Source organism: Staurois parvus, unplaced genomic scaffold, assembly GCF_062004578.1.
Source record: "Staurois parvus isolate SC_StPar_1 unplaced genomic scaffold, SC_StPar_1.0 ptg000450l, whole genome shotgun sequence".
Taxonomy (NCBI): Eukaryota; Metazoa; Chordata; class Amphibia; order Anura; family Ranidae; genus Staurois; species Staurois parvus.
In genome coordinates, this window is record NW_028318246.1 from 4299089 (window position 1) to 4321069 (window position 21981).

Here is a 21981-nt window from a genome sequence, read left to right on the forward strand (position 1 = left end):
TGTTTCTAAAATTACCAAACAGGTTTACACTTTCCTGGTCTGTGCAATGGAATGGCTCCTGCTGCCTTCGCAAAGAATGTGAGACCAGGAAGTGAGGTGAGACAGGCACAGTCCTGGATCGAATGACGGCTCATATAAGGAAAAGGAAGGGGGTGAGGTGGCTAGGGCGATACTGATGCCTAAAAATTTTTTACCTTAATCTCTTGCCGACTGCAGATAGCCGAATGACGGCTGCAGCCGGCCAGTTCAGGGTGGACGTCATATGACATCCTCCAGAATGCGCTCTCCTGCACGCCCCCCGGGGGTGCGCACCCGGCGATCTCCGTGATTGCTGTGTCCTACGCTGATCACGTGATATGGTAAAAGGCTAATCACAATGGCCTTTAACCACGTGATCAGCTATGTCCAATGACACACTGATCACCGGGAAATGCAATTGCCACTTATTGGCTGCACTTTCCTCACGCTGTGAGAGCGTGAGGAAAGTACTACCGTGAACCAGCAGTTGTCAGAGGAGGTATTAGCACCGATCATCAGGGCATTGATGATCAGTGCCCTGATGATCGGTGCCCAGCAGTGCCACCCACTAGTGCCGCCCACAAATGCCCAGCAATGCCACCCACATGTGCCCATCAGTGCCACCCATCAGTGCCACCCGTTGGTGCCCAGCAGTGCTGCCAGTCAGTTCCACCCATCAGTGCCCAGAAGTGCCAGCTCATCAGTGCCCCCTCATCACTGCTGCCTATTAGTGCAGCCTCATCAATGCACATAAGCGAAGGAGAAAAATTACTTGTTTGCTAAATTTTATAATAGAAACAAAGAAAAACTTTTTTTTTGCTCTTTTTTTGTTTTTAGCGCAAAAAATAAAACACCTAGTGGCGAGTAAATACCACCAAAAGAAAGCTTTGTGTGAAAAAAATGATAAAAATTTCATATGGGTACAGTGTTGCATGACCACGCAATTGTCATTCAAAGTGCAACAGCGCTGAAAGCTGATAATTGGCCTGGTAAGGAAAGGGGTATAAGTGCTGGGTTGGCAAGTTGTTAATGCAAGGAATGCATTCATAACCACTGTAATACTTGAATTCACTTTTATACCATTTCTGTTAACAAGGCTTGGTCACACCTTACCAAAACATTTAGCTGTTGATAAAAGGTTTATTTGCATTTGTCACAAAGCCATCTAAATGTAAAACACTATCCATTACTATATTGTTTTTAGAACCTGTGACTAACTTCAGGGAGTGCTTTGCCCAATATTAATCTATATGATAAATAATCTTTGTGTCTACTGATCATAAAAAAAAAAAAGGAAAGAAAACTTGCAGTTCAAAATCTTAGAGATTGATTGGCAGTAAAAACAAATATATAAAAAAAAATAATACTAGGTGAATACCATCACAAAAACACCTAAAGATAACCACTCCTATGCTCTTCAATAAACTCTTTACAAGAAGCTTTCTGCTTCTGTTTGTCCCACTCCCTCACACAGGTGACAGTCAGAAAAATACACGTCAACACATGCAGTGTAAACACACCCTTTACTGCAAAGGGACAAATAATATATTCTTCTGAAGATAGCTTGTTACATGTAGAGACACCCACACATAGCTGCTCCCTGCAGCTTATTGTGAATCCATCTGACTAAGTCATGAACTGATTGAATTTAAAAGCTTAAGAGAAAGATTGTCACATAATATGTAATGTTAATGCTCACCTGTCACTGAGTTCCTTAGCAATAACAAGATGTTTCAGATGATAATCAATAGCCTTCTCAAAGTCTTGAAGTAAGGTATATGTATTGCCTAAGCTGTAACAACTCTGGGCTTCCACAGCCCTGTCCTTCAGCTGACGGGCCAGCTGCAATGTGCGCCTGCAGAAACACAATGCAGACTCATGAGATCACCCCAGCACAGAAAAACTGCATTTACTTCTCACTGCTTTGCCAACACATAACTGATCTACCTACATGCTTTATATGGCTATAAAGCCATCACTTTACTTCAAAAGGAAATCAATGACTATAGTTTAAAAAATTGAAGATCTATGTTCCCAGGAAGAGAATGACACATGAAAATAATGTAGCCGTTAACCACTTCCCGTCTGCTCTATAACAGAAGTACTGCTACAGGGCAGCACGGGTTCGCAAAATCACCTATCTGTACGTGATCTTGCATTTCCAGGTAGGGGGCCCTATCTGTGCCGCCATTCGCGGCCTCGGCTGTCAATCACCGGGTCCCGGCCGGTGATTACTCGGCGATTGCCGAGCATCTCCGACAGGGGGGAGAACTGTTTCTAAACAACATAGTTCTCTCCCCTGTCAGCTCCTGCACACTGCTTTGCATGGCTGTGCATAGCACAGGCCGAATGGCGGCCGGCAAATGTCATCAGCGTTCCGGGTGGACGCCATATGGCGTCCTCCCACACATTCGCAGATCGCGCTCCTGCAGAGCCGCGCAGAGGCGCGATCTGTCACCGGCCGTGTACCTTGGACACGGCCGATGACAGATCTGAGTATCGGCCCCCATTGCCGGTACCATGTGTCCTGCTGTGACCAATCACAGCAGGTCACATGACAGTTGTATAGAATGGTTGGCTTCATTCATGCCATCCATTGTATACTAGTGTCTAGCTGTGAATGGTCACAGCTAATCACATGCACATGTCATGTGATTAGCTGTGGCCAAATCACAGCTAAGCACAAAAAAAAAAAAAAACCCTGAATGAATCGATGTCATTCAGGTAAATGCTTGCTTATAGCAAAGTAATTCTTTGCTATAAGCAAATTGTGTAAAAAAAAAAAACAAACAAAATACTGATCACTTCCCCAAAGTAGTACAATGTTACTATGGTAACATTGTACTACTTTGGTCATAGTGAAATATGAAAAAAAAATCTTAAAAAAAAGAAAAAAAAATTAATAAAAAATAAAAAAAATTAGAAAAAAAAAATTATTTTTTTTTCTCATACTGTCACCAGTCAGTGTCCCTGATCACCGCCATGCCAGTTATATGATGACGCTGTACTGCACTGGTGACAATATGTAAAAAAAACAAAATAGTGAAACTAATAGTTTTAATTTTTTAATTTTCCGAAAAATTATGACAAAAACAATACAACTTCAAAAAACTCGCCATGCCTCTTATGAAGTACGTCGGACTGTCTACTTTGCAAAAAGGGGTCATTTGGGGGATATCTGAACTGTTCTGACATTCTTGGACCTCAAGAAATTAGATTGGCTGTCAGTACTTCAGGATTGATCAATATTCAGATCTATACCATAGTTTGTGAACTCTATAACTTTCCTACAAACTAAAAACTACATCCTAATTTGGGTTATTTTCACCAAAGACATGTAGTAGAATACATCTTGGCCTAAATTTATGAAGAACAATTATTTATTTGCAAACTTTTATAACAGAAACAAAGAAAAAAACGTGTTTTTTTCAAAATTTTTGGTCTTTTTTTGTTAATTTAGCAAAAAATAAAAACCCCAGCAGCGATTAAATACCACCAAAAGAAAGCTCTAGTTGTGTGAAGAAAATGATAAAATTTTAGTTTGGGTACAATGTTGTATGACCGCGCAATTGTCATTCAAAGTGTGAGAGCGCTGAAACCTGAAAACTGGCCTGGGCAGGAAGGTGTAAAATTGCCCGGTATTGAATTGGTTAAAAAAAAATTTAAATTTAAATTTTTTTATTTTTACAAATCTCTTCAATTGTTTTTTTTTTTAGCATTTTTATGTCCTATTGTGATAGCTGGAACAGTGACAGGTCCTCCTATGGAGTGATCTGGGAACTGAAATCAGAAGTGACAAAATATTCATTGTTTCCTGTTCCTTAGACCATAAAAATGATCGGGGATTTTCCAGTCCTTGGCCATCTCTATGGTCAGCTTGTAGGCGGTTAAGGCACTTGGATTGTTTTTACATTGTAGAGTATCACCGGCTAAAGAAAAAATAAATAACTTAAAAGATACCAGGGTCAAAATTCTAACTATACTCAAACCTGCTCCCTTCCTGTATACTAAGGCTATTCAAACTACCGTGTAAAATAAAGATGTCTATACAGTACTTACCGGTACCTATGCGAAGGGTGCTCCAGTTTGATCACATGATCTCTCCAGGGACCGGCTACAGTGAAGTCACCCAAAGGCTTACTATGGGGCATCTGTGGTCAGATGTCCCTCCTCTGCGCTTAAGCCATTGCTGGGAGCTGATCATGTGACCAGAACACCCTCCACATAGGTAGGCATAGACATCTTTGCTTTACAAGGTAGTTAGAATAGGCTTATAATGCAGGTGGGATCAGGTTTAATTATAGTTAGGACTTGAATGGACATCCACTTTAACTGCTACTAGTAACATTCCTTTTTAAAAGACAAAAATTTACGTAGTAGTCTAAAGTAACAGGAAACACAAAACAATCAGTACAGATTGTTTGCATAGCATCTGCACTTTTTTTTTCCATCAACCTGTCTCAATAGATTTTGTTTGATAAAATAAATACATTTAAAAACAAAAAGGGGGGGTGGTAAAGTGTTATTTCTTACTTGTAGTACTCTGCTGCCATTTCAAATTCACCAAGGAAGATAAATGCATTTCCAAGATTGCTGTAAGCTCTTCTTTCAGCAGACCGGTCACCAAATTCCCTAGCAATAAGAAGTCGCTGCAAGGAAAAAATATTATTACTCCGAGCACCAACATATATCACAAGAATGCATACACAACAATAAAAAAAATTTTGACCAAAGGTTTTGGGGGCATGCTGCAAGGCTCACAAAGATCATAAAGTTACAGGATATAGCTGATAAGAGGTGCACGGATTATAAAGCAGCATAAGAATGCTTCTAAATCTATGTGGTGAAAATTTCTGGTAAAAAGAAACCTGGAAAGAGGTGTACTGTACCTGCTCATGGGACATGACAGCTTTTTGGAAATTTCCTAGTAGATAGTGTGTATTCCCAAGATTGCCATATGCTCGCCCCTGGGCCGCTCTGTCTCCTAATTCCGTTACAATTAATAAATTAGCTCTGTTTGTGAAGAGGAGAAAACAAAATTTTTGCAAGCATTAATGTAGCTTCTATATAAATTAATAAAATGCATCACTGACTTCTTCAGCTACATGCAGTCACAGATAATAACATCTACAAATACATTCATTAACTAGATATTTTAAATCATTTACATATTATTTGTGTGGCTACTATGCCAAACAGAGAAGCGTGCTAGGTATTTAAAAAAAAGCAAAATTTAATATGATGCAGAATTTATAGCGGACTTGATGACTGTAAGCTATTCAGGCTTTGAAGCACCATAGAAACCCCAAACTATAACATTTTCACCATTTTGCTTCACAGTTGGTATGAGATTTTAACCTGAAATGCTGTATTCAATTTGTAAATGTCTATTGTAACTATGACCAAACAACTCTATCTTTGAATCATCAGTCCACATCACATTGTTCCAGAAGGCTTGTTCTCTGTCTATGTGTTCATATGGCAAATTATAGCCTGGCTGTAATGTTCATTTTGGATAACAAATGCTTTTTCCAGGCACACTTTCTATGCAGATTAAACCTGTGAAAACTGAATGCTTGCATTTTGACACAATTGTGCTGTTAGGTTATCTGCAGATTTTTCAATGAAATTTCGGGGGTTTTTGCAGACTTCTTTAAGCATTAAAGTGATATTAAAGTTTTGTGCATTTTTTAAAAAATAATAAACATGTCATACTTACCTGCTCTGTGCAATGGTTTTGCACAGAGCAGCCCCGATCCTCCTCTTTTTGGATCCCCGCCAGTGCTCCTGGCTCCTCCCCCTGCTTGCAATGGGGGTACCCGTGTGTGCTTGCTCCTGAGCCCCTCTCTGTGTCTCCATAAGTCACACAAAGTGAGGATCAGCCCCCCCACCCCATTCTTTACTCACTGGCTGTGATTGACAGCAGTGGGAGCAAGCAGCTCTCAATCAGTGAGGAGAAAGAGACCCGGGAGAGCAGCTGCTCCCATGCACAGTGCTGGATCAAGATCGACTGGGCTCAGGAAAGTATTACGGGGGCTGTGGGGGCAATGGCACACAGAAGGTCTTTTTATCTTCAACTTTTACAACCATTTTAAAGGGACAGCCAAAGTTGCTTGTCAACCAGTTCTAGACTAATTAGCAGCCAGTTGAAATCTATGCCATTCCTTACAGTGGAAAGATCAATTTGAAATAATTATGAAAACTATTCCAAACCCTTGCCAGACTCCTAGCCATCCACAAACAGATACATACATATAAATATAAATACACACAGGTTAGTAAAAAAAAAAATGGAAACACTACATAATTTGCAGGTGTGTCAACATGTTTCGCATTGAAAGCAGAAGTGATGTAACATTCTTTTGCTTATGCTGTGTGATGAGACACCTAACTGGTGGGAAGCCTCACTTTCGTCATTCACTGCTAGTATGAGGTGGTATCAAAAAGTTTTGAGACTTTAATGAATGCTGGTGTAAGCCCAAAACATATCACCTCAAGGATATATAGGATCCTTATGGATTTGGAGGAAGTAGAGCCCCCTGCGTACTTGGACAAATGGGAAAAGGAATTAGGAATAAAAATCAATCCCCAGCAAAGGAAAGGTATCTTTAGACTGACACATAAATTAACAAACATGCGTACTGTAGAGATGAACTTTAAGTGCATGGCAAGATGGTATGTAACACCAGGTATAGCTCATAAGCAGCAGGGGGAGTGTTCCCCATGGTGCTGGAGAGGATGTGGAGAAATGGGTAACATGGGACACATTTGGTGGAGTTGTCCGAGGATATAGGATTATTGGAGGAAAATAGCTCACTATATCCAGGAAATAAGTGGAGTAAATATCCAGGGAGATCCGCTGAAATGCATATTCTACTATTCTGAGCCCAATTTAGAAATAGAAACATATACGAATAAAGTTCTGTACCATTTAATTAGCGCAGCAAAGGGCTTAATACCAAAGTTCTGGTTATTAGCAGACATCCCCAAGATGGTGGATTGGGTAGAGAGGGTGGAAGGTACTTTGATGTCTAGAAGAGGATAAGATGGGAACATTTGAAAGAACATGGAGTGTATGGAGGACATTTAAAAACTCTGAAATTTACGCACAATTAATTAGAGCAAAGGAGGCAGATTAAGAAGTCATAGTAACGTTAGACAAAAGGAAAGATAAGGGAAAATGGATACAGATAGAGACAAGGTTGTGATGACGGGGGGGGGGGGGGGGTGGTATGGGTGGGGGGGGGGGGAGTGGGTTAATGAATGTATGTATATTATGGGAAAATAAGAAAGCATGTGATGTATAGGAAGATGTTTTAAGGTTGTTTGTATAAATACATAATAAAGAGATGAATATAAAAAAAAAAAAAAGGTTTTGAGACTAATTTTGTAACATGCCAACAGATGGCAGTCACAGGGAGCACCGATTTTCAGAAGTCAGTGTGCCAAAAGACATCGTCCTGTGTGCATTGGGGGCTGTGCAACTGGTGCTATTCTGACCAGGTGAATTACCACATCTGCTATTTCATCATGGACAGCAAGTTAGAACAAAGAGCGAATGTGAAATTCTGTGTGAAACTGGGAAAATTGCTGGATCTCCGCAACTTTGTCAAAACAGCAACCCTTGAGCTGTATCTTCATCATCGGGAAGAGGGCATTTTCGGGGGTTGAGCTCGTTGAAGGTCTTCTTGATCTCTCATCTTCCAGTGATGTTCTTCTGTTCCAAAAGTGCACATGCCACTCAAAACACCTTGAACGACTCATTACAGAATCGTCGTAAAGTTGGCAAATCATGTAAAACGTCCCTGTGACAGATGTGCCTAGTTTCACGCAGAATTTCACATTTGCTCTTTGGTCTAACTTGCTGTCCATGATGAAATAGCAGATGTGGTAACGCACGTGGTCAAAATAGCACAGCTCAAGACAATGTTTTTTTGGCACACTGACTTATGAAGGTCGGTGCTACCTGTGACTGCATGCAGCCTTGTGCTTACCGAGCTTCAAAGAGGAAATACTGTTGGTGCCCGCTTAGCTGGTGCCTCTTTAACTGAATTTGCCAATTTATTTATCGTTTCGTGAGGTACAGTATCAAAGGTTAGAACGGCATATATGGTTTCCAGGAAATCGTCGTCTGAAGAGCATAAGCGTGGTCGATCTGGTCAACAGAATGAAAGAGACAAAAAGACATTGCACAGGATTGTGACCTAGAATAAAAAGCAACTGCTGCAAAAGTTACTGCAGAGGTCAATCACAGTCCAGTGACTGAGATGAAGGTCTGCAGTCACTTTTGCAGCAATTGTTTTCTTATTCCAGGTTACAATCCTTCAGTCTCCTTTGGTTTAAAGCGGAGCTTGACCCTCTTGAACAAGTTTTCCTCAATAAATTGTTGATACCTCCACATTTACAGTTTGGATATTGGCTTTTAGTTCATTATTTAAAAAGTATCAATCCCAGTGGTCAACGGGCATCTTCTGTTTCTGGCATCGTGTTTATTTTCAAAGTGGAAATGACACAATTATAGGCGGGTGACCTGTTAACAATGCACGCCGCACAGTGTCTTCACTGTGCAGGAGCAAGAACAGCAGTAGCATGCTGGATATCCAGCTGTACTAGACGAAGAAGTATATTGGTGTCAGCTTCACATGCCCACAATAACAATGGCCACTACCAGAAAGTTGTTAAAGAGATTTCCTGTTATTTCAGGCAAGTAAAAATTGCACAAAGACATAAAACATAAAAAGTATATGCAGTGACTTGTAAGGGGTCAGATTCTGTTTTTATCTCCAGTTATGATCGGAGACTGTATCTCCTCTTTAAGTGCTGCAGCACATTTTTATTAAAGGGAGGCCATAGCTTTACCTTACTCAACCATGAAGTTCATTTAGGTTATTAGGTCCACTATCCTCAAAAGCACAAAAAAATTCCCTCCTACTTACTCATAAAAATCCACAGCCTTCTGTAGGGCTATTTTCACCTCCTCTGGAAACTCTCCAGGATCACGTGTCCCAATGCATGCCAAGCTTTTTCCATTTGAGTGGTACACATTTCCCAGGTTGTAAAGTGCTCTAGCCTCCCCAACCTGTTTGGGTAAGAAAAAAAAATACTTAGCATTGTGTTAATCTGATCAGGACAGATCAGTTCAGTTCAAACCTGTTCAGGAAAAAAATATAAACACTGATATTGAGCATTATGCAAAACAAATTCTTAAAAACCAATGGTCAAGTGTTTTAAAACAAAGCAACTTCAGGCAACAAGTGAAATCATTGATTAAACTGCTATTTCATTCCGAGAAACACTGCAAGTCGGATAAAGTTACTGTATCCATTGAAATAACTATATCCAGAGATTTACAGTCAGGTCTATAAATATTGGGACATCTACACAATTCTAACATTTTTGGCTCTATACACCACCACAATGGATTTGAAATAAAACAAACAAGATGTGCTTTAACTGCAGACTGTCAGATTTAATTTGAGAGTATTTACATCCAAATAAGGTGAACGGTGTAGCAATTACAACAGTTTGCATATGTGCCTCCCACTTGTTAAGGGACAAAAAGTAATGGGACAATTGGCTTCTCAGCTGTTCCATGGCCAGATGTGTGTTATTCCCTCATTATCCCAATTACAATGAGCAGATAAAAGGTCCAGAGTTCATTTCAAGTGTGCTATTTGCATTTGGAATCTGTTGCTGTCAACTCTCAAGATGAGATCCAAAGAGCTGTCACTATCAGTGAAGCAAGCCATCATTAGGCTGAAAAAACAAAACAAACCCATCAGAGAGATAGCAAAAACATTAGGCGTGGCCAAAAGAACTGTTTGGAACATTCTTAAAAAGAAAGAACGCACCGGTGAGCTCAGCAACACCAAAAGACCCGGAAGACCACGGAAAACAACTGTGGTGGATGACCGAAGAATTCTTTCCCTGGTGAAGAAAACACCCTTCACAACAGTTGGCCAGATCAAGAACACTCTCCAGGAGGTAGGTGTATGTGTGTCAAAGTCAACAATCAAAAGAAGACTTCACCAGAGTGAATACAGAGGGTTCACCAAAAGATGTAAACAATTGGTGAGCCTCAAAAACAGGAAGGCCAGATTAGAGTTTGCCAAACGACATCTAAAAAAGCCTTCACAGTTCTGGAACAACATCCTATGGACAGAGGAGACCAAGATCAACTTGTACCAGAGTGATGGGAAGAGAAGAGTATGGAGAAGGAAAGGAACTGCTCATGATCCTGGTGGTGGTAGTGTCATGGCATGGGCATGTATGGCTGCCAATGGAACTGGTTCTTTTGTATTTATTGATGACATGACTGCTGACAAAAGCAGCAGGATGAATTCTGAAGTGTTTCGGGCAATATTATCTGCTCATATTCAGCCAAATGCTTCAGAACTCATTGGACGCCGCTTCACAGTGTAGATGGACAATGACCCAAAGCATACTGCAAAAGCAACCAAAGAGTCAATCACCTGACCTGAATCCGATTGAGCATGCATTTCACTTGCTGAAGACAAAACTGAAGGGAAAATGCCCCAAGAACAAGCAGGAACTGAAGACAGTTGCAGTAGAGGCCTGGCAGAGCATCACCAGGGATGAAACCCAACGTCTGGTGATGTTAAATGCGTTCCAGACTTCAGGCTGTAATTGACTGCAAAGGATTTGCAACCAAGTATTAAAAAGTGAAAGTTTGATTTAGGATTATTATTCTGTCCCATTACTTTTGGTCCCTCAACAAGTGGGAGGCACATATGCAAACTGTTGTAATTCCTACACCGTTGACCTGATTTGGATGTCAATACTCTCAAATTAAAGCTGACAGTCTGCAGTTAAAGCACACCTTGTTCGTTTAATTTCAAATCCATTGTGGTGGTGTATAGAGCCAAAAATGTTAGAATTGTGTCGATGTCCCAATATTTATGGACCTGACTGTACATAATCTAGTGAAGCTAGATTTTATTAGTGGATCTGCCTTCTCAACTCACAGTTATAAAAAAAAATCCTTCACTTATATATTTATTAAGGACAGAACAGAATAGAGAATACTTATACTATTTAGTATTTCTAATCAATTCGGGTTCCCAGAACATGACACGAAGTAGAATTTGAGCATTAGTTTATAACCATAAATTATAATTTAAAAAAATTTTTTTTTACATTTTTATTATTTATGTTTTCTTTTTTTTTTTAACATACCGTCACCCTAGCAGTACAGTGTCACCATAGTGACACTGTACTATTTGTGGTGGGCAATGAAGATTTTTTTTTTCTTTTTTTTACACTGATTGCTTTTATATCCATAAAGGTTGCAAAAGCAATAATTTTTCTTTCTCTGCACATGTCATGTGATTAGCTGTGGCCAAATCACAGCTAAGCACAAAAAAAAAAACAAACCCTGAATGAATCGATGTCATTCAGGTAAATGCTTGCTTATAGCAAAGTAATTCTTTGCTATAAGCAAATTGTGTAAAAAAAATAAAACAAAAAATAAAAAAATACTGATCACTTTCCCAAAGTAGTACAATGTTATTATGGTAACATTGTACTACTTTGGTCATAGTGAAATATGAAAAAAAAAATCTTAAAAAAAGAAAAAAAATTTAATAAAAAATAAAAAAAATATATATATTTATATATTTTTTTTTTTCATACTGTCACCAGTCAGTGTCCCTGATCACCGCCATGCCTGTTAAATTGACGCTGTACTGCACTGGTGACAGTATGTAAAAAAAAAAATAGTGAAACTAATGTTTTCAATTTTTTAATTTTCCGAAAAATTATGACAAAAAAAATACAACTTCAAAAAACTCGCCCTGCCTCTTAGGAAGTACGTTGGACTGTCTACTTTGCAAAAAGGGGTCATTTGGGGGATATCTGTGCTGTTCTGACATTCTTGGACCTCAAGAAATTAGATTGGCTGTCAGTACTTCAGGATTGATCAATATTCAGATCTATACCATAGTTTGTGAACTCTATAACTTTCCTACAAACTAAAAAATACATCCTAATTTGGGTTATTTTCACCAAAAGACATGTAGCAGAATACATCTTGGCCTAAATTTATGAAGAACAATTATTTATTTGCAAACTTTTATAACAGAAACAAAGAAAAACGTGTTTTTTTCAAAATTTTTGGTCTTTTTTTGTTAATTTAGCAAAAAATAAAATCCCCAGCGGTGATTAAATACCACCAAAAGAAATCTCTAGTTGTGTGAAGAAAATTGACAAAATTTTAGTTTGGGTACAATGTTGTATGACCACGCAATTGTCATTCAAAGTGTGAGAGCGCTGAAACCTGAAAACTGGCCTGGGCAGGAAGGTGTAAAATTGCCCGGTATTGAATTGGTTAAAAAGAGAAAACATAAGAAATTCAACAGGGTCTGACGCACCTACGTTTACAAGAAGTGCGATCGTGGCCATTTTGGAAGTGGGAACATGTGGTTGTTTCCTTGCCTAACACAAACTTTTTAAGCTGTCTCTGCCATTGGGAGTTGTCATCTTCGAATTTTAATGTAGGTTGGAGAATAAATATTACTATATTTTACAATCCATCATCTCTAAAATCCCTGATTTATTCCATGAGGAGAATGGAGGAGAAATCTCAGGAATAACTTGGACCCTGGAGAATGCTGCCATCCTGTATTTGTGATATGCCCTTCTGATACTTATATAGGGTAATTATTCACTGTTACACGAGTTGGAGTGGTATATTGTGATTTTGGATAGAGTGGTGTAACAGTGTGATCACTGTTTGATTTTCAGTGTGTTTATACACATTACTGGAGTGAGTCACTGTTGTTTGTTTGCAGTGTTCACAAATAGAGTGGATTTACGTTTGCAGGATTATTCATTGTATATTTAATGTTTTTGTTAATATACATAGATATAATATAAATTTTATACATTTTTTTTCACGTGTGTTGTGCACACGTTATGCGGTTTGCATGATTCACGATGAGTGGCACATATTGATATTTACCAAGGGTATTACACTATTTGGAGTTTATGTTTTTTTGAGGTACACAGAATATCTGGAACTTCACGGTGATTAAATAGAGACATTCATCTTGGAGGAAGAAAAGACTTTAGTATATAGAATTGTATATATATTGTGATTAAGGACATTGTGGACACTTCTGAATGGGTATTTGATACAGATTATTGGAAAGAAAAGGTGTATTTGTTTTTTTGTTAGCTTTCAAGGGTGAAAGTGATTGACTTTTCTTTAAGGAGCACTATTGGTATAGATAGTCTCATGCTGATTGATAGGTTTAGCTCTTCTGCATTATTCGGTCTCATGTCTCTCATCTTTCCCTTGGCAATGCCCTATAGATTCTCTATGGGGTTCAGGTCAGGTGAGTTTGCTGGCCAATCAAGCACAGTAATCCCACGGTCATTGAACCAGGTTTTGGTGCCAAGTCCTGCTAGAAAATGAAGTCAGCATCCCCATAAAGCTCATCTGAGGAAGGAAGCATGAGGTTTTCCAAAATCTCCTGGTAGACAGCTGCGTTGACCCTGGACTTAATGAAGCACAGTGGACCAACACCAGCAGATGACATGGCTCCCCAAATCAACACAGACTATGGAAACTTCACACTGGACTTCAAGCATCTTGCAGTGTGTGCCTCTCCATTCTTCCTCCATACTCTGGGTCCTTGGTTTCCAAATGAGATGCAAAAGTTGCTCTCCTCAGAAAAGAGGACTTTGGACCACTGAGCAACAGACCAGGTCTGTTTTTCTTTAGCCCAGGTAAGACGCTTCTGAAGTTGTTTGTTGTTCAGGAGCGGCTTGACAAGAGGAATACCACATTTGAAGCCCATGTCCAGGATCAGTCTGTGTGTGGTAGCTCTTAATGCACTGACTCCAGCCTCAGTCCACTCCCTGTGAAAGTCCCCAACACTTTTGAATGGCCTTTTCCTGACAATCCTCTCCAGGCTGCGGTCATCCCTGCTGCTTGTGCACCTTTTTCTATCACACTTTTCCCTTCCACATAACTATATTCTATTAATGTGCTTTGAGACAGTACTTTGGGAACATCCAACTTCTTTTGCAATTACCTTTTGAGGCTTTCCCTCCTTATGGAGGGTGTCAATGATGGTTTTCTGCACAACTGTCAGGTCAGCAGTCTTTCCCATGATTGTGATTCCTACTGAACCAGACTGAGAGACCATTTAAAGGCTCAGGAACCCTTTGCAGATGTTATGGCTTAATTAGCTGATTAGAGTGGGACACTGTGAGCCTAGAATATTGCACCTTTTCACAATATTCTAATTTTCTGAGATTGTGGATTTGGGGTTTTCATGAGCTGTAAGCCATAATCATCACAATTATGACAAATCACGGCTTGAACTATCTTGCTTTGCATGTAATGAGTCTATCTCATATATTAGTTTCACCTTTTAACTTGCATTACTGAAATAAATGCACTTTTGCACGATATTCTAATTTTTTGAGTTTCACCTGTAAGTATAACATGTTTGTTATTTGAAAAAAGAAAAAAAAAAGCCGAACCTTTAATGCCACTTTAAGGTCTTCCTGTTATATAGTCTGAACACCATGTCATAGATATATTATTTATCATTGTAAAAGAAGATATTCCACACTTCTTGTTTTCCCAATTTTTCTGGGGGGGGGGGGGGGGGGGGAAACGGCTTTGAAAGTAAAAACAGAAAAACAAAAACCTTTTCTGTTTTTTTTTTTCCAGGCCTTCCATTCTCTAGTGCCAATTGGTTTATGCTATAATGTTCTAGTCTACACCACATTTTAGCACATTATGACAGACTTACTGTGAAATGATGCCCTCCAGTGCTGAGCTGTAACCACTCCTGGTGCTTCCAATTTCGCCAGGTCTTCCTTCCGGGTTCAAGTTAAATAATGCTTTAAAATAAACCCACAATAGGACTAACCCATCACTGTAAAATGTCCTCCTATATTTCCACAGATATCCTATTTTATATTTCTCTTCTAACAGTTTTAAATATAACAAGTTGCTTTGTATTTGAAAATGCATGTGGATGCACTGTAAGCTGATCTACATTATAAATTGAAAATGAGGGCTATCATCAGAAGGATGCGCCTAAGCAAGCATGAAATATGAGATAAGACCAGCCACATATTCATCAGGAAGGAAATTAAAATGCTACAGCAAACACTATCACACCAATTAATATACCTTATCAAACAACTCTCGAGAAATGTCCAAGTGCCTCTCACAGCATAAAATTGCTTCATCAAAATTACCCAAGACTTTCAAAGTGTTGCCAAGATTTCCACTGGCTTTGGCTTCCCCGAGTCTATCGCCAATTGTTCTGCAAGATCAACAAAAACAATTATTCATTTACAGAACTTCATTTTTTATTAGAGTATAGAGTAGACACTCTACAAGCAAGAGAAACAAGGCATAGTTTCTGCACTTATTATGATTGCAGGTACAGTGGGTATAGAAAAGAATCACCCCCTTTAAAATAATCACAGTTTGTTGCTTTGCAGCCTGAAATGAAGGCAGTTTTTTTTATCCAGCTGTATTTATTCAGTACAATTGATAACATCCAAGTGAAGGATATAACACCAACATGTCCGAATTTTTTTTTTCTAAAAATAAAAAACAGAATCACTGAGTTGGAAAAAGGATCACCCCCTTGTGTCAGTATTTTGTTGAACCACCAATTGCTTTAATTACAGCCTTTAGTCTGTTGTGATATGTCTCTACTATTTTTGCACATCTAGACTTCACAATATTTATTTATTTTATTATTTATTATATTATTTATTTCAGGTACTTATATAGCACTGTCAATTTTACACAGCGCTTTACATATATATTGTACATTCACATCAGTCCCTAACCCTCAAGGAGCGTACAATCTAAGGTCCCTAACTCACATCCATACATACACATATTAGGGCCACTTTAGATAGGAGCCAATTAACCGACCAGCATGTCTTTGCAGAGTGGGAGGAAACCAGAGTACCCGGAGGAAACCCACGCAGGCACAGGGAGAACATGTAAACTCCAGGCAGGAGGTGCCGTGGTCGGGATTTTAGCCAGCAACTCTAGTACTGCCAGGCGGAAGTGCTACCCATTTAGCCACTGTGCTGCTCTATTTGCCCACTGTTCTTGGCAGCACTGCTCAAGTTCAAGTAAATTTGATGGTGAACATTTGTGGACTGCAGTCCTCAAGTCATTCCACAGATTTTCAATGGGGTTTAAGTCTGGGCTCTCACTAGGCCTTGCAAGGACATTTACCTTTTTCTCCTTCAACCACTGTGTGGTCATTTTTGCTGTGTGCTTTGGGTCATTGGTCATGTTGGAAAGTAAACCTTCTTCCTATTGACAACTTTCTGGCAGAGGGCAGCAGATTTTCCTCAAGAATTTTGTTGGTATTTTGATCCATCCATTTTTCCTTCTAACCTGACAAGTGCTGCAATCCCTGCTGCAGAGAAACACCCCAATAACAGGGTGTTTCCACCTCCATGCTATAATGTAGGAATGGTGGTATTTGGATGGTGAGATATATTGGATTTCCACCAGACATATCATTTAGTGTTGAGGCCAAATAATTCAATTTCAATCTCATCTGACCATAACACCTTTTTCCATGTGGCCGCAAAATCTTCAAGGTGTGTTCTGGCAAAGCTCAGACGTAACTGCATGTGGCCTTTTTTGAGGAGTGGCTTTTTTCTTGCAACCCTCCCATACAAGCCACTCTTTGTCATAAATTCCTGCCACTGCTTCAGAGTTGCTGTAGGCCTCTTGGTAGCCTCTCTAACCAGTTTCCTCCTGGCTCTTTCATCCAATTTGAAACGATGTCCTGATTCAGGAAGGGTTTGTGTTGTGCCAAATACCTTCCACTTCTTAATAATAGACTTCACTGTGCTTCTAAGCATTGATAAAGTCTTTGAAATGTTTTTGTATCCATCTCCTGACTTGTGCCTGTCCACAACTTTATCCCCGAAATCCTTTGACAGTGACTTGCAAGCCATAGTTTATTGTTTGCCTCAGTTGCACTAAAGGAGTCTGAAATGCTTCAGGACAGCTCTTTTCATGCTGAGCTAATCAATATGACCACAGCTGATCACAGCTGAAAGTCCAGTGGCTTTGTGTGCCATTGAGAAAGTGAATAGCTACACCTGAATGAGTTTACAATTAATTTTTAGGAGGGGGTGATAATTTTTCCAACTGATTCTGTTTTTGATTTTTTTTTTCTGACATGTTGGTGGTATTTTTCTCACTTGGATATTATAAGTTGCACTGAGTAAACGCAGCTGGATAAAACAAAATGTGTGTCTTCATTTCAGGCTGCAAAGCAAGAAAATGTGAATACTTTAAAGGGGGTGGTTCTTTTCTATACCCACTGTATATCTAATACTTTAAAAGTTTAAATGGTCACTAAAACATGAATTACAATCTGGTTAATTTGAACAAACCTTTAAAGCTGATCTCCACATTTAATATCCCTTTATATAGTTTGTTCAGCCCAAGCTTGCCCAAACAAACAAAAGATTTACTGCACTAAAAGGTGTGTTTGCCGGGCACACTGTATTAACTGTAGGTAGCCTCAGTTACATAAAGTATGCAGTGCTGTGTTCTGGCAGTGTGAGAGAAACATCCTGTCTCACTCTCAGAACAAAATAGTCGAGCCGAATACCACTCAGTCATTCACGGGAAGCTATGTATTCTATGAAAAAATCTTCCTCTAATTGGCTGAGACAGAGGAGGGCAAATGACGACACAATCTCTGATTAAGCCATAGAATACAAATCTTCCTGTGAATGATTGAAAGGCACTCAGTGCAACTCTTTTGTTCCAGGAGAGAGATGGGCAGTCCCCATCTCACGGGCAGAACACAGTGCTGAATAATGTATGTAGCTGAGACTACATACAGAAAATACAGAGCGTCCAGCAAGCACACCTCAGTTAGTTTGGGCCAAACAGACAAACTATTTAAAGGGACATTAAACATGAAGATAAGCTTTAATGACATTCATTGCTTTATAAGGTTTGCAGAAAATTATTAGAAGCCAATGTATTTCAGGTATAGTAATACTAGTAAGGAGTGCCCATTTCAAATGCCTATCTAAGAACTCAGCCAATTGCCTTCTTGGTGTCAAAACTAGCAGTCTGCAGAGTAAGGTAGGCCATAGATGACACAATTTTCTTTGTGGTTGCATGAAAGAAAAATTGATTCCCCCATCAACACAGTCATTCAGGGGACAGCCCTTACGCAGCGCTATTGTGTTCTGCCTTTGGGAGTCTTCCTTGCCAGCAGAACACAATGATAACTGCTAGCAACTATAGCCGCTGACAGTGATTGCATGCAAAAAATTCAACAGGCTGGTTGTACTAAAGTCGACCGATTTTATTACAACAAGCCTGTCTATAGATGGATTGAATCTCGGCCAGTCCCTGCTGAACCAACCGAGATTCAATCCATGGCTATGGATGGCTTTACTAGCTGCACAGAAAACTCAAAAAATATGTGAAACATCTCTGTTTCTGCATAGGTAGAAATAAGATTTTGAATTTTATTAGGACACCTTTTAAATAAAGCTTTTTAAACAGTATCTCTACATACAAGTGATTAATGATTCTATTAGTTTTTGAAACTGGGATAAGTTAACATAAAAATCTATAGCAGAAACATCAAGGCATTTGCTCCTACCTGCACAGCACTATCTCAATCTGCGTGAAAATTCAGGTGCTCCCAGTGAAGTCTATTGGGGTCAAAACAGGTAATTCTGCCCCAAAAGAAGCTAATGCACATTTTGGAATGATGAGTTTCAAGAGACTCTATGAAAAACACATTTTTCCATGTATAGAGTACAAAAGAATACCCTCCAAGAATTTTGAGCATACAGCTCTCATGACATTAGGCAGTGAGACACAGGGATGTCACCTGTGCCTTTCCGGAAGCCATTAAAAAAATTTTTTAATTGCTGTATTTTTGGCAACGGTCTTCCATTTCTATGGTAAGTTAACACCGGGAGAGGAGGAGTTTATTTTTAAAACACGATAGGGCCCCATTCATGCTTTAGTTGAGCGCCTTTGGTCATTTTTCAAGTTTTTTTTTTTTTTTGGTTTTGTACAGGTGTTTTTGCATGCATTTCAGGCTTAAGCAATTTTTTTTTCTGCAAAATATTTTTTAGCCAATGGAAACCTAAGCAAGAAAACGCGTGAAAATTCAGGTGCTCCTAGTGAAGTCTATTAGGGTCAAAACAGGTAATTCTGCCCCAAAAGAAGCTAATGCACATTTCGGAATGATGAGTTTCAAGAGACTCTGTGTTGAAATGTTTTGAGCTGAAAATTGCTCAGGTGTGAACAGGGCCTTAAAAAGAGCAAACAACAGCACAAAAGGAAAAAAAAAAACTTTTGCAGAAATGCACATCAGAAATGTGCTATTTATCATGAAGGTAGGTGTGATACTTCACTTTAACAGTGCATTAGTTATTATTCTCCTGTGTGGTTACAACACAGGAATACAATTACTGTTCACATGCAAGTCTGTATTTAGGCTTCATCATGTATAACAAACACTGATACCTCATAATAGTCCTAGAAAGCAGGCCATGCATTCCTTGGACTATTACCCAGCTTGAAATCTCCCCAACAATATTTACAATCTCACTAATTTTTTGCATTTACCTTGCTAGTGTTAGATCATGATGGTGGTATTCCAATGCTTTGTTGTACTCATGCAGGTAGAAATATGCATTCCCCAGCTGACTGTATATGGCACTCAGAGTTTTCAGGTCTTCTGTTCCCACCTGTACGGCCGCCTCAAAAAAAGAAACTCCAGCCCGACAGTCTCCTGACTTGCACAACCGCTCCCCTTCCAAAGCCAGCTCAAGACAGGATGCCTCCATTCTTAAAACAGAATATTGTTTTTATGAGACCAAAGGAAGAGAAGGCATTGGCATGCAAAGGGTTAAAAACTGTAATACTGGATTTGTCTAAGGATTTGAATGATTAATGATGTTTCAGCTGTGAAACAGCAGGGATCTTCACTTACAAAGGTCTCAGTGCATGAATTAATAAACAGGAGCAATGCCGACCAATCAACATTTCAGAAAGTAGAACAGAGTATTCTTAAAGGTCACATATACAATATATGCAGTGCATTTTATTTGGAGCATAGCTAAAGCAATTTTTACAGCGCATTATATATTTATTATATAATATATTTTTTTTAATTATAATATCATATACAGCCAATACATTCTTGCAATATTTGCATGCAATTCTCCTTAAAATGCATCTTCTCATTGAATTCCAAAAAAAAAAATATAGCCATTGTTACACAGTTAAGTGGAGCTTTTATCTACAGAACAACTCCTTACACAGCATTATATACCCCTTTCCAACTAAAAAAGCAAACTCACCTTGGTAACTTCTTTAGACAAACTCCTCAAAACAAATTTTCTCAATGAAGTGTACTAAATACACTTCATAAGGAGATATTTTTAAATCATACTTCCCACTGTCATACTATAGAGGGCTCATCTTTACAAACAGCTGTTAGAAAACAAGCTACTGTCTCTTTCAGATAAGAGACACAGACTAGACATAGCTAACAACTATATGTTTAGGATAGAAGGATGCCAACATTTACTAAAACAGGAGAAAAAAAATAACAAAAATTATCTGCAGACTAAACTCTAGACATCTCATTAACACACACAAATGAATTTGTCTATTTTTTTTCAGAATAAAAACAAAAACACTCAGAAAAATATTAAATTAGATGAATAAAACAAAACATCTACTTGCATACATAAACTAATAAACTGGTAACTGCCATATTTAAAAATAAATTGCATCCAATACAACACCAAATATGTATGTGCTATTAAATATATTTGAAGAACAAAAAGAATACGCGATGGATTTAATACCTTGGAGATTTTCTACAACCTAGACAAAACGTCATGGCAGACATTCTCAGCACGGAGCTCTTGATATCTGCTTGGAGGGGTAAAAGCCAGAAACATGCAAAAATCCTGTAGAAAAAGCCATGACTGTTCTTGCAGGGAAGCCTTCAAGAAAAATCCCAAACACTGAAACTATTGAAAACTGTTCAGGTTTCAGGGCTTGTACAATTGGTAAAAAGAGGAATGATTTTGAAAATATGCTTTGCCACTGGGAACTGGGCTAAGATTAAAAACACAACACGGGTAATCTCAGCTAATCTCCTCCCAGGCTGTCTGCTCTGGCTACCACATGTTAACTGACACTATTAATTAACATCAGTATGCGTTGTTATTTAATGATAATTTCTCAACTTTGCATCATTACATAGGTCAAAAAGGGATGACTTTTTAAATAAAAAAAACACTTCTATCAGCTTTGTGATCGGACCTGTAAATGTTCACTTTTTCTGAAATACATTACAAGCTATTTGCAGCCATTCAGCTCTAATTGGCTCAGATTAAATGCAAACAGTGAACTAGTCAACTCTCCTCTGTGCTTCATTCATTCTCATTGAACTGATGAGACTGGAATTACAACATAGTGAAAAATATATGCTTTTCCAGTCACAGTTTTCTAAACCATTAAAAAGTGAATGTCCCTTTTAACTTAGCAAAAAGACACAATCAAGGAATAGGTTATACCAGTTTTTATCTTTTTATAGACCAAAAAAATGTATATTGTGAAGAATTTTGTAGTGCTACACTCCATCTTGTCTTTTTAATCAACCTGTTCATACTAAAGCAGTACAAGACTTTGATGTAGTATGACTAGCCCTTTACAACATTTTTATCCCAAAGGAACCCTTAAAATAATTTTCAGGTCTCAGGAAACCCTGGTTGAAAAAAATTATTCAAGGGTTAATTGGAAAATGCTCCTTACATTTGTATTCAGTGGGAAGAAAGCCCACTTACAGTATTAGAATGCCACCATTACAGACATCTAAAAAGATCACTATTGTCATGCTCCTCACCCTGACAAGTAGTGTTGGACTCTGA

At 38.7% G+C, this 21981-nt stretch overlaps 1 protein-coding gene across 4 annotated transcripts in view; it reads right to left on the reverse strand.

Moving 5' to 3' along the window:
• The window catches only part of GPSM2 (G protein signaling modulator 2), a 163663-nt gene that overhangs the window by 36012 nt on the left and 105670 nt on the right, over positions 1 to 21981 (reverse strand). For 3 of the 4 annotated variants that reach the window (XM_089688695.1, XM_089688698.1, XM_089688697.1), the window contains 6 exons: positions 19661 to 19882; positions 15191 to 15326; positions 8955 to 9097; positions 4908 to 5031; positions 4552 to 4667; positions 1718 to 1873 (listed from right to left, as the gene is read on the reverse strand). In XM_089688695.1, coding sequence (XP_089544821.1) covers positions 1718 to 1873; positions 4552 to 4667; positions 4908 to 5031; positions 8955 to 9097; positions 15191 to 15326; positions 19661 to 19882 — 897 coding nt within the window. The remainder of the gene's footprint in view (positions 1 to 1717; positions 1874 to 4551; positions 4668 to 4907; positions 5032 to 8954; positions 9098 to 15190; positions 15327 to 19660; positions 19883 to 21981) is intronic. The other variant, XM_089688696.1, reaches the window with a different exon arrangement.